This window comes from Achroia grisella, unplaced genomic scaffold (genome assembly GCF_030625045.1).
Source record: "Achroia grisella isolate CSIRO2021 unplaced genomic scaffold, CSIRO_AGI_Agris_v1 utg515, whole genome shotgun sequence".
NCBI lineage: Eukaryota > Metazoa > Arthropoda > Insecta > Lepidoptera > Pyralidae > Achroia > Achroia grisella.
The window spans coordinates 2,365,207-2,378,766 of NW_026712908.1; the positions used below are offsets into that span (position 1 = coordinate 2,365,207).

At 31.9% G+C, this 13,560-nt stretch overlaps 2 protein-coding genes across 2 annotated transcripts in view; both read right to left on the reverse strand.

The window, feature by feature from the left end:
• Window positions 1–865: 865 nt before the first annotated feature.
• On the reverse strand, window positions 866–2,216 carry LOC131847085 (DNA polymerase epsilon subunit 4). Its single transcript, XM_059196542.1, has 2 exons — window positions 1,757–2,216; window positions 866–1,380 (listed from the first exon to the last, which is right to left on the reverse strand). Exons 1-2 carry the CDS (start codon window positions 2,063–2,065, stop codon window positions 1,237–1,239), a joined length of 453 nt encoding a protein of 150 aa, XP_059052525.1. The 5' UTR covers window positions 2,066–2,216; the 3' UTR covers window positions 866–1,236.
• A 2,270-nt stretch (window positions 2,217–4,486) lies between these two features.
• LOC131847059 (uncharacterized) overlaps window positions 4,487–13,560 on the reverse strand; it is a 50,583-nt gene continuing 41,509 nt past the window's right edge. The window contains exons 2-4 of the mRNA XM_059196507.1: window positions 10,141–10,199; window positions 5,663–5,863; window positions 4,487–4,676 (exon numbers count right to left, since the gene is read on the reverse strand). Coding sequence (XP_059052490.1) covers window positions 4,488–4,676; window positions 5,663–5,863; window positions 10,141–10,199 — 449 coding nt within the window. The 3' untranslated portion in view covers window position 4,487. The remainder of the gene's footprint in view (window positions 4,677–5,662; window positions 5,864–10,140; window positions 10,200–13,560) is intronic.

Sequence of the window (13,560 nt, forward strand, 5' to 3'; positions counted from 1 at the left end):
TTGATTTTCTTGACTCATGAAAAGATCAATTATCTTGATTACTTTTTAAAATCAAGATTGTAGTAATAAAGTGGACTTCTGAAATAATATTTGTTTTCATTTTTAATTTCCATTTAATGTTACAGGCTGAACAATTAACACCTAAAGATCTGTTTCATTAATTTCTTCATTATTTAAGCCACACTCTTGTTGGTAGAGATCTCAACTAAGATATAACAATGCACTCATACAAGTTTAGTATTACATTTAACAAGGCTCTTGTTTAGCATTTGAATTCGTTTGAATTTTATGTGACCAACAGCAGGCACTGACTGGGTCAAGGACCACTCAATATTAAGTTCAATCAAAGTCATTATTATTTTTTATTTCGATTCACCCCTTGTTATTTGTTCTCTCTTTTTTACATCCATACTTTTATTTATTTAACCAAAATAATAATAATTTAAAACAAATATGACAGACACAAAAACAGTCTCAAATGAAGGCAATATTAGTATAGTGGTAAAGGTATGTAGAAAGATAAAAACTATTTCAGTGTTTACTGATTATTTTTTATTGTTTTCTCAAATAGTAACTGTGTAAGAATGGCAACACCAATATATAACAGTAGAAATGTAGAAAAATCTAGCAGACACTTATAAAACAATACCCATTGTTTGGGTGTCATTTACTTTTTGGGTAACTGGAATGTAATCAAGCTGACAGCCAGCTGGTGACCATCACTTATATACATGAACAGTATATCTGATATTCCACGACATGTGACCCTCATTATCATGGTACACTTTCATTGTGGTGTAAACTACCTGCTGAGGTTTTCTCAATAGACTACAGTATAGGGTTTTTCAAGAAGGCTATATGAAGGATACTATAAAGGGTCGGCAAATGTTAAGCATCCATATGCTATGGTAACCATTTACCATAACCAGATAGGATGTAAGCTTGCTTCCTACCATCATAGTATAAAAAAAAATTGTTGTGATCTTGGAGAAGTTTAATGTCATGTCTTCATATCCAGTAATTTCATTGCTTCACCTTTCAATCAAAACAGTTATAAACCAAGCTGTTTGGAGGGTGAAATTGATGAGATCTTGCTTGACTTTATACAAACATATTAAATACAATGTCAAAACTTCATTCTGCATCAGTTATGACCATGTCAATACTTAGATTATTTGATTTAGATTGTTCAGTCCCTCATATACTTCATCCTTATGTAACAGATCACTGATACTTTTAGAAGTCCATTGCACCTTCTAGGAAACACAAGCAGTCTACTTTGTTGATGATTAAATCTAAATCCTTCTTCGATATTAATTTTCTTTTATTTGAGGCTGTGTATGAATATGTTTCCTTTGCTATTGTCTCCAAGAATAGTTCCTAAAATAAATATCATAATACTTTATTTGCATGGATGTGTTGTAAAAAAATATAAACAATGAACAATTACACCAAAATTTAGTGTGGAAATTTAATATATTCATAACTCATTATCAATGCCTTCTCATTCTCCCATTATTTGGTGTTGGTTTAGTATGTTCACAGTTCATATAATCATTGCAAATAACTAACATATGTCTCAAATAGTAGTGGTATTATTTTTATTTTATAATTTACATGTAAACATAAACAAAGAAGAATAAAAAGTATCACATATATACAAATCATTAGAGCACTATAAAAACTTTAAAAGATTTGACAAAAAATATGACCAAACATGAAATTTAAAAAAAATTTTTTTGCAAATAATACTTACAGTAGCCTTTGTAACTAAGAATACCGCATCGCCAGATACTACACTCACGTCGGGATCCATTTTCATTATATTTTTTATACGCGCCATCGGCAGTCTGGTTGAACGTATAACCTCACTTTTATTTTGTGGTCTCTTTTCCTCAGGCTCTTGGTCTTCAGTGTTTAACAATTCTGTGTCTTGTATAATACTTTCAGTATTTTCGTTTTCAGAGTAATATAAATATTTTTGTGACTCCATAACAATAAAATTATTAGTTTCACTGTCATCTATTCTGTCTGATAATTCAACTTCTGTCATCTCTTCAGTCATTTTATTAGACTAAGTAATAGAGATACTTGAAATGGCATAAACTGAAATTAAATTAAATTTTTAAACTAGTTTGCTTTAGAAGCAAAATATGTTCTTCGTTTCTAATTTTGTGACAAAAATATCATCTTGTTTACAGAAAAGTGAAGTAAAGAATGAAGGAATGAATGCATGATATCAGTCACTGCGTCAAAGAAATTAATGAGAATAGACTGACATATAGTCATCTTGACGGTTATATTTTTTTAAATAACGACGGCGCGGCGTGTATAATTTCGAGTTTCTGTTCATAAGCACAAAAACAATAGTATAATCAATTCAAATTACCGAATAATAACTCAACGCACTTCCTCTGTTATCTTTACTCTTTCGGTAAGCGATGTTATTTTCATGTAGGTATCAAGATATACATATAATAGTATATATTTTGCAATCGAAATTGGTTTTTATCTCGCGTTCATAGCCCGTAGGTATTCATATTTAAAAATTTATTAGCAGTAGGTATATAGTTTTTAGATCCTATAGAATCTAAAAACTTTATATTTCAGAGTCAAAATATATATTATCTGTTTCCATAAGCGATTCAGAATGGTTTAAAATGTTATGTTATGCGCCTCCGATAAATGGGCAATATATTAAGAAAAAAATATAGAATGAACGAGAAAAATATGGAACGGAAGACCTAGAGGTAGGACAATATAATATGATATTTGTTTTATCTGAAATTATCTGGAAAATGGAACTGGGACATGGAAAATAAAAAGAAGTTTAAATTGTAATAAAATATAATTATCAGTTCGAATTGAGTATCAAAACAACATTAACATAATTATGATCGGAATTATATACACATACAGACAGTAAAACAAAATAACTATTCATAATACAACATTACCCTAATTGTAATATACCTACTGTACATTAATCAGTTTAGATATATAACTAAACATTACAATATTAGATATTTAAATAAATTAAAAGTGCATCTAATTTCCGGTGATAGGTATATTTTCATTTAGGTACAGCAAACAGAAAATCTGTAATATTTTTTTAATACAAACCAATTCCCCATGTATGGGACTGCATTTATGAAAATAGGATTATTTGATTGATTTGCTTTTATTTGATATTAAAAAAGCCATACAATGTAAAGTTTTTTTATTTTATTAGAAACCTACAGTTTTCATAAAGGTAAAAGAAATATATAATTTATTTAATACGAAGACACTTCATTATTATCGAGCTTCCTATGGAGGCCCTGAATTTGCAGCGGTGATAAATCACTTTTTATAAAATAATTTTATTAAATACGAATTTAATTCTCATAATCAACATTTAAGACAATAAGGCACTTTTTCAAACTTTTTAGATCATGAGCAGAGCTCGCCTCTCCATAACTTATTTTGATATATTTATACAATTCAATAAGCCAATAGAATTCAATCTGTCATAAACTGATGATATAAGCTGCATGATATAGTTGTCATGTTTTCCGAGATGCAACAACCTTACGATTAACCAACTGTAAGTATATTAGCAACCTTAGTCGAGGCTACTCTAAAACCGCATATAGATACCTAAGTTTTAAAGTAATATAAGACCATTATATAAATAGTTTTCGGTCTAGGTATATACAATATTGGAGGATATTTCTACTACTATCTTCATCTCATTCGGTCGGTACGTTACATATTGTTTTTTCCTGTTGGGTTCGATTGACTCATATTTTTCACCGTTCAAAGTATATATGTGGTTCTAAGCACCTACTTAGATTTTTTTTAGATTTTATTTAGACTTATAATTTTGAGTTTTAAATATCAATATAAATTTTGGTCTAGTTTCAGATCCTAGCATATGAATTAGTAATTAGTAAGTAGTCTCTATTTAGGTTTTAAAATTTAGATACTACGTATTGTAACAGTATCTACTTATTTAGAGCTTGTAACCAACTGTAATTATTTTTGGATATTAATACTATGTTAATTTATATTGATTTTCATGTGTTTATGATAAATGATAATATCGAGATTTGTAGGTACCTTATTCATACAGAAATTAATTAATCGCATATGAATTTCTTATGTTTCTGTAGAACAAAAAAGTTAGTTCGAGCAGTTAATAATGAAATAGGTTCAGCAAGTAATTAGATCAATCTTTGGTAAAAAGATACCGCAAGTAGTAGAATAACATAATCTGTAGGTATTTAATAAGTCATTTTAAAACTAGCGAAACCTATCCCATAGAACATTCAGCGAAATTAAATTAGTGCAATAAAAATATTTGTCTATTGCAACCTACTAGGTATTGTTACTCGCTTTGGTTCGTATAATTATTGTAGAAATTCAATCGTTCTCTTGAACAAAATTATATGTTACATAACATAATTGAAATGTCTAAAGTTTATCAAAGATGAAACCCATTGACTTCATATACAACACATTTTTTTCCAAAATGGCTTCTTGTTCTGTATAACGGGCAAGCCAGCCAAGATGGCAGCGTCGAAGGCATCTTTTAGTTGTTTTCTAGTTTTCGATGAGGTTTCTATGTAAATTGCGTTAATTTTCGCAGCAAGTGCTCGCGCCTCCATCTCTGTGATTGGATGTTCTCCACGGGCCTGAAAAAGAAACGAATAACTTAGTATAACAAAGAAAAAGTACGTTTAGGTACATACTAACAATTATTTTAATAAATAAATATATCTAACCCTAGAAATTAGACAGCACTACGGACATCACGTCATCATGTAACGCCCCTACTACCCATGCCTTATAATTTCTGATGACTGTTGTGTTACTGTAATTTTATTGCCATATTGCTCTTTGACTAAAACATGATTTACAAAGGAAATTGGTAGGCGGCAGAAACAGATGTAGCCACCTAAGACTATGTTAAAGTCTGTTTCAGAAGAGTATTATAAAATTATATTATTTCGTCGCGACTTTTAATTTTCTAACTCGCTCTGACTGATAAGATGTGATACTACATACGTATTTTTAAATTAGGTGCTTACTGGAATAAAGAGTGCTTATCTTAGATAATGTATTATCACTAAGAGATTATAATTGATTAGTCCATTTTAAATAAAAGTCTGTTATATCTGAAACAGGTACACCTATCTACTTATAACCATCTCGTAATTTAACAGATCAAGAATAATTCAAGTGCTACATTATTTAACTGCTATATAATAAAATAATAATACTCCGATTAAGTATTATTATTTTAGTTATTGTTATTAGCCCGACGATACATACGGTCGGTCAGTCGTCAGGTTTATTATCGAATGGGCTAATCGGAGTCTTTCAGAATGTTAATTGACGACGGGGGTAGCGGATTTTTACGATTACAGCTAGCAATGTACTGTGTTAGGTCCATCTTCACGCAGCTTCCCGTGGATACTATCGTGGTTCATTAGCCACGATTGCCTAACTGACCTGCCTTCAAGCCTATCCTATCATCCTTCCCTGGTGCACCACCAGCATATATCGCTGGCGTTGACCGATTGTATATCAGCAGTCTTTGGGTTAGTGTCGTGTCCAAGACGATACGTCTTAGACATGACACTTTACTGTAGGATGAATATTTAAATACATGACTTACTCGCAATGATTGCAGCACTCGTGGTTCCGTGGCCAAGTCACTTTGTGTACCGACAAGGATTAGGGGCGCCTTAACACCAGCAACAGCTTTCGTCCACCGTTCGGCGACGGACTTAAATGTCTCTGGACGCACCACAGAGAAACACAGCATTAGCACATCTGTGCCGGGGAAGCACAGCGATCGGAGAGGCGACATTGAGTCCTGGAAAGAATTTATTTACAAATTTATACAAACTACTCATACTCATTACCTACTCTATTATCTCAACTATAATATTCTCTTAGCTATATATAAACTTTTATGATAAAGAGGAAACTTATTTTATAACAGATAATGTCAAAATACTTATAAAAATACCTAATGGATTTTTAAACTTATTTCACCTCTAAACTTTCTAGAGTATATTTGGTTGCAACACTGGCTGCATTGAAATTAAAAAAGTTAAAGGACTCAATAATATAGACTCAAGATACGCCCGTGCGAACCCTGTGTAGGTTGTTGGGGCTTTGACGGTATACGGGTTGGACGGTAGATGTTGGTGTGGCACCAGTGGAGTATGATAGGACATGAAGTCAGTTTAGTGGGCACATCGTGACAAATTCCTAAGTAATTAACCACAATATCTTACAGGATGGATTGAAGGTAAAAGTAAAATAAAGTAAATTATAAAGATAATTTTTCTCTGTTTATTATAGGTAGTCTAGGAGTTATTTTTTTAAACTTGTAATCAATGTAGGCGTTTAGATGGCCATTTGTCTAGTATAAACTCTGTAATTGCTCTGCGAAATAGTCCGCTCTATCTCATCTTACGCGTGATCGCCCAGTAGTCGAAATACGACTATAATATAAAATATAAATTTCTTTGAATCAGCAATAAGAAATATATAGATTGTAATAGTAAATAAAAAACCAATGCATGTATGTGTCAAATACTTCTTAATGTGAGTAATGTTTTTTGTTATTGATTTAGGTAATGTATTTTTAATGCATATTTAAAAAAAAAATCAGTATTCTGTACTCCATGTTATAGAAACGAATGACAAGTGTGTGAAATTTTACATTTACCCGTCTGCTCAATTTTTATAAAGAGGGGTAAAAACTTTTTGTTCACGTATATAGTAGTAATATACAGATAAGTAGATAGTGTATATCGAATAACAGTTATTTTCAACATGCCATCAAATTGAAATGAATATCATCATTTGAATAACTTCAATTTTACGTCAATGAAGCCTTTGAATTACGAAACATTTAATGAAAAACTAAAACGGAGCATTTTTTAGAGAGCGACTGCTAACAGAAACGGTGGCCATGGTGAAAGTGGCCCATTGATACGGCAGCATACAATTGTAGCACTTTGTAGCACTATTTTATGTTGCCTAATATATCTGCCGAATTTGTTGTGCAACATCTCCCTTCGCTATGTCGATACCATATAAGGACATGTAATACTGTGTTGGAATCACTGAAAATAACGAATAATTACACAACTACAATTATTTGATTGGAATTGCTAGATTGCATGATTTATTTTGATATAATTGATGTACAAATTGCACTGGCCAGGGTCGGATTGAGCGAAGTAAAGGCCTTTAGGCAATGCAAGTCTTGGGGCCGCTCTCTCCCTAAGTAGGCAGGGTTTCTCTAAGATAGCGAGTATTTCATTAATATTTCAATTTTTAACACATTAGATCTATTCTATTTTAACACAGGACAATTTACACAGCGCCATCTAATCTCAAGCAAAGATCTTGTATTATGGCTACTAAACAACTGATAAAATACTTAATATTTTTGTATAATATGTATGTAATATATATATGGATAACATCCAGACAAATACATATCATAATCATGAATACGAATTTTTGTACCATGCAAGGAATCGAACTCACAACCATCGGAAGCAATCCGGTGTGTAAAACCGCAAGAACACTGATATCGTAATTACTTTTATTACCGTTTTAATAGATTTTATTGATCGTGATAATAACACATATAACAAACGAAATTGAGCCGTGATACAGCCTCTGTGAAATCGGTTGAAAAATATTTGTTTATTTAAAAACGTTTCATAGATTCAGTGTATTTAAGAATTACTTTGTATGTAATTACGTTGTAAGTTGTTAGCATGTCGTGACGTTTACGTAATTTAATGGAAAAGTATACGCACGCGAAACACGTATGTATAATTTAAAATTAAATGTGACGGAAGCATGTGTTGACAATTACAGCGTCGCAGAGCTGCCACAATAGGTGCGATCGTAAAGCCACAGGTAGAGAAACTATGGGAACCGACAATGTGCGACTATTGTTGAACAGTCGAAAAAATGGCAAATGTTTGATCAAATCGATCCAATACCTTTCATAACGTAAATACACGTGCTGTTTTTTTTTCGTGTGAAAATTTTGAGAGGTTGCGTTCGTGAGATCTGCGTAACATCCAGCTTTCCCAACTAGTATTATCATTTTTAATAGCACCTTGGTACTTTTATAAAAGGTGGGGGGATGGGGATTGTAAGTAATGTGGATTAACAACTCCATTACTAGTAATGTACCATGTCAGGTTGACCTCCACGCGGATCTCTCTGGAAACTATCATGTTAAATTCATGGCGAATTTTCCGCGATGGGCTAACTGACCTGACCTCGTACTCATCTTATCATCATCATATCTACTCATGCCCCGCCAGCGTATACTGTTAGCGCAGGCGAGTGCACCATCCCATTATCATCCCTTATTTAAAAAAAATTAAAGCGGATTGTTATTACATTTCAACAGGTGACTCTCAGCATGTTTGCCATGGCAGATATAAAAAAAGAGATAACAAAACCCGTTCAGGTAAGAGCTCGTGGAAATAGCAAATAATGTTAAAAATGTAAAGTTTGTTTGTTTATTAGATTGTGAGTCCTTGACGTGTCTATGACTCAATTTGACATGCGTCACACTTATAATTCTTTATATGTAGAAATACATACATACATAACGTTAGCCCGGTTTTTTAATGATAAAATATATTAAAGCGATATTATGGAAAAGCGAAATTTCGTTTAACGTCCTATGTAGTCTAAAGTTGCCTTGAAAAAAATGATTTTACATTAAGACCGTCTTATTATATCTATATACATGTATTCATAAGTATTTATATGGTCTTTTACTCATAAACTTTCGCGTTTATAAAATTATTAATAAGATATAGATAATTAGATGTGTTGTAAAAAACTGTTACCTACTAATTATATTTACTATATTAGGTACTATTATAATTACATTTATTAAATAAACAAAAGAATATTTATTTTGAACCGATTGATACGTCCTTATTGTCCATAGATTGAAGGTCCATGCCCTTTTTTGCGTTTATTTATTAGAACACAAAACTTGCATTGTTTTGTATTGAAGTCGCTTAAGTCGTTTTGACATTAACATGCACAAGCATTAGCAAAACATTTTTTTAACCTCTGCAAGGTAAGGTGAAGTTTACAACGTGTACGAATGTTTTTATGTAAAAATATTTAATGTAAACACGACTATTAATTTTGCTTTCAGGTAACATTTAGGCTTGTTTCCTTCTCTTTATCATCAAGGAGGAAGTGAGTGAGTATGGAGGAAATAGGAAGTGCTTATTTAACAATAATTGTAGTTATGCATAATTGAAATACTTCTCCACTCAGTGACTATTACACGACTTTGTGTAAAAACTTATGAAAAAAGACATCGTACACTTTGTACAAAGTGATCTGCGTGTATACTATCTCTAACTCGCCTATTTCAGCCGCCAAACAGCTTGCTTTGCTTTGTAAGCTGTAGAAAGCGAGGAGAGATAAAGTATGAAATTACTATTATTTATTATTATTACAGGATATTAATATTTTAGTCCTCTAAAATGACAACACATGAAGACGTGAAGTCCCCAGTGCTGTTAATGTTAACACGTTCGGCTTGTTTGCATTACATTAAAAAAAAACCCTTTTTTAAACGGAAATTATTTTAAATAGCGGAATTTTGTCATACGCTTTTCAAGCATTACGTCAAAGTCAAAGGAACTAAATTACTCGTATACTAATACACCTAGTTTATGAGCGCAATGAATAATGTATCTACAACGAATTGGAAATAAAGTGTATAATTATTCTATGAATCACAAAAACTAATGCTGACATTGACAGATAAGGATAGTGCAAACTTTATCCTCCGACTTTTCCTGAACGGAGTTCTTGATTAGGAAACCGGAAGGTTTTAATATAAATAGGTAGACTATAAATAGAATCGTTGACGAGATTTTCTTACGTGAAATGCTGACAGAAACAAAAAAAAAACAGAAAAAATGAAACCATTCATATGTGGACACGTCAAGTGTTGCGTTCAACACGACATTTAAATGGGATTATTCATCTGCCTACCCTATGTCGGATAATTGTTGTGAAATTCCTTCCCCATCCTGAATATAAATAAAATATTGTTGGAATTGTACTCACCTGTCCAGCAGTATCACAGATTTCCACGCAGACCGACCGATCGTCCACGTTCACGGCAACTGGAAACAAAGAAGGAAAAATGTTATTAAACATGTCAATCAGCATAAATAGAATAGAAAAATTTATTATATAAATAAACTTAAATTTACGCACTTTTGAACACTTTTGGTAATCTATAACTATATCTGCAAGAAGAAGTGTTGTTCTTTTAAACAAATGTTGTAACTTACATTTATATGTCAAAATATGTGTGAATACTACTAAATAGCAGGAATTAATATAAAAATGAATAAAAATTAAGTCACAATTCAACAAACGAATATTTGCCCTGCAACTTTTTAATTACATAAATAATTAGAAAGAAGAATTGTATAAGTATTACCACATAAATAGTGTTTTTATAACACTAAATACGTATTATAATATATTGTATAAAAAACTATTCAATTTCTATGTACCCATAACTTTCTAAAGTGTACGCACCACAGTTACCTAATACCACAGATAAGAGAATCTAATACTAAACACAAAATACTTAAATGTCAGCAGAGCATGGCCGCAACACCTCATTGAATTAAAGTTAAATTTGAAATTATAATATAAATTTGTTAACTTCTTTTTCTTTAACATATCTTTACTAATTTAGGCACTTAACGTATATTATAGTATTACCATATAGTCTTATAATGTGACACAATTCACACAGAATTTGGTTCTGGGACATTTTTATTATTGGAAAACAAAAGTAGAGCTATTTAATTAAAATTGCATGCCAATATAGTCTATGCAGTAGAGAAAGGGAATTGTTAGTAATGTGGACTGATGACTCCATGGTTAGCAATGTACTATGTCAGGTTAACCTCCACGCAGTTTGCCCTGGAAACCACCGTGATAAACTTCTAGTAAAGTGACAATAGAATAACAGATCTGATCTTATATTTATCTTATCATCCTTCGCTAGTGTCCCGCCAGAGTTAGTGCAGGCGGGAACAATATTCCATTATTATCCATTAAAAAAATCTAGGCTTTGGAAATGCGTCGCGAATGACGCGATACGCCTACCGCGTACCGGATACACGCGGTAAAGCACTAGACGGTACATAGTTCATGCGAACATCCTGCGTTTTGTTGACAAACCTGTGTGACTGGTCACTTGGGTTACATGGACTTTAAACTTTAACAATAAAAAAATATTTTTTTTGTACAAAAAACACTGACATCGACCGAAAAAAATGTACACATCTAGCAATGAAGTTAGCACTGGAGTTCAAGGTAACTTTTAACAATGAAGAGGTATCTATATTGTAAATTAGTCTATACTAATCTTACAAAGTTAAAGAGTTTGCTTGTCTAATTGTTTGAACGCTCTAATCTCAAGAACGAGTTGGTTCGAGTTGAAAATTTTTTAAAATGTTGTATAGTAAATTTATTGAGAATGGATATAGAGTATCATGCTACTCGATGAAAATGTAAGAACTGAGAATTTTTTCATTTTGAGAACGCTCTCAACCCTCTTTCTTATGTGATGTATACAAAGTATAGTATACATTTAGTTAAATTAGTTAAACTTGAGGTTAAACTATCTCTTAAAAATACTTGATACAATCTAATAAAACACAATAGGTATTTATTAGATTTTATAAAGTAATTTTTAAAAATTTGTTTGATATTGAAGCATTTATTTATATGTTAGGTAAACATTAAAGTATGTTATCAAATGAAACATGGTCCGGGTTATGATATGTAATGACTACTTCACTGCTATATACGTAGGTACCGTATTTATTGCATATTTATCTTTGTGTGATTAATTTATTATTCCCAGCCATGTCTAGTGACCGCTTCCTTTAAGGGTGCAGTAAAGTGGAACTACTTCAATGAAGTAAGACGACACGAATTGAAATTTTAATTTGTTGGACAACAGGTTTACGAGTATTTGTATTTGGGGCTACTGTAACCTATCAGATCCAGCTCCACGCCATTCCCCATAATAATCGTGGTTAATTACTTGTGAATACGCTGCAATGGGATGTGATTTCATTCATTTATTCTCAACATATTGTCCTCCACTGCTGCTCCAACAGCTTAGTAGACAGGGTACCATATTTTATGAGAAAATAGTATCTTTTTACTCATAAAATACGACCGTATGTAAGTATAAAGCGTTAGTTGATTTTCGAGACATTGTATGGGCATTTTGGATATGCACTATGTTATTTACTGAACACTGATAAAAAAAATATATTGGCTTGATTTATACGCAAACATATTAGCACAATAACAATGTTTCTTAGTTATTAGTGGATAGAGTTTATTTTACAGAATCGCAGATGTAAATACTTTGTCAGTACGAATTGTCAATCATCGTAACATGATTGTTAACATGATTGCAAATTACATCACAATAGCCTGACAAAGGTGGCATTTTGTGACACAGTTACAAGAAGTCCGGGCGGCGCCGCTGCGACCTTCCTTACAAAAGAGCCTCATTTCGAATGACCTATATTAAAGGTGATATCTTTCCATTAGTTACTTTTGAAATGATTTATTTTAGGTAATGGATTGGTATTGACGCCTAATTCAATACATAATATTATATATGTTTATATTGAAATGTCTATAAGCATTTTTAGTTTTATATTTTAATGTGCTGATTCCGTAAATTATGTCGTAATTAAATTACTATTGAATGCTTGATATATTGACGAGAAAACTACTTATAGTCCATAACAAACAAAATCAATCTTATCTTAATATAATACAAATATAGGTATTAATTGATAGCAATAATTACATACATAAACATTAAAAAAAAAACTAGAGACTATATTTTTGTACTCTCGTTTCATTTCGTTCCTTATATCCTTGTAGTATGCATGTGTTTGTGTATTTTAGAATTATAAAAATCCTTATAAACGACTATATGTCTATATGTCCTCTGTTCTCTCTCCCACTTTTTGTTTGGTTGTAAAGGCCTGGTCCAACCAACACCATAGTTCGAACAGAATACTATTCCGAAGAACTAATATCATTCCTCTCTACTTTTACTATTTTACTGCCATATCTCTTCACTTGTCGACTGAAAGGTGAGATAGTACCCGCGTAAGCGACTTCCAGACAACAAAGTCTATGTAGGTATATATGTTCTTATATGTACATACATTAAATTCGCCTAGAAATTTACTTTTATCGCCAGCATCGTTGTGCAGACTCTATTATGAATAAGTATATTATCCATTGTAAATTCAGTGTCGCGGACCTCATTTTATGTGCTTTAGTTTATGAAGGACAATTCTACGAAACATGGTATGTAGGAAGTTTTAATGGAAAGGCTCCGTCGTAAAATTTAAAATGTTACGAGCAGTCCTGTATAATTGAGAACCTAGCTTAGGGCTATAAGCGTAGGGCCGAAAATGTCGG

Bases quoted from the DNA above. Each gene is read 5' to 3' on its own strand.
- LOC131847085 (XM_059196542.1), bottom strand. From the start codon at position 2,065: ATGACTGAAGAGATGACAGAAGTTGAATTATCAGACAGAATAGATGAC. The intron at 1,381-1,756 runs GTAAGTATTATT...TATTTATTTTAG, and splicing joins TCTTAGTTACAAAGGCTACT to GAACTATTCTTGGAGACAAT.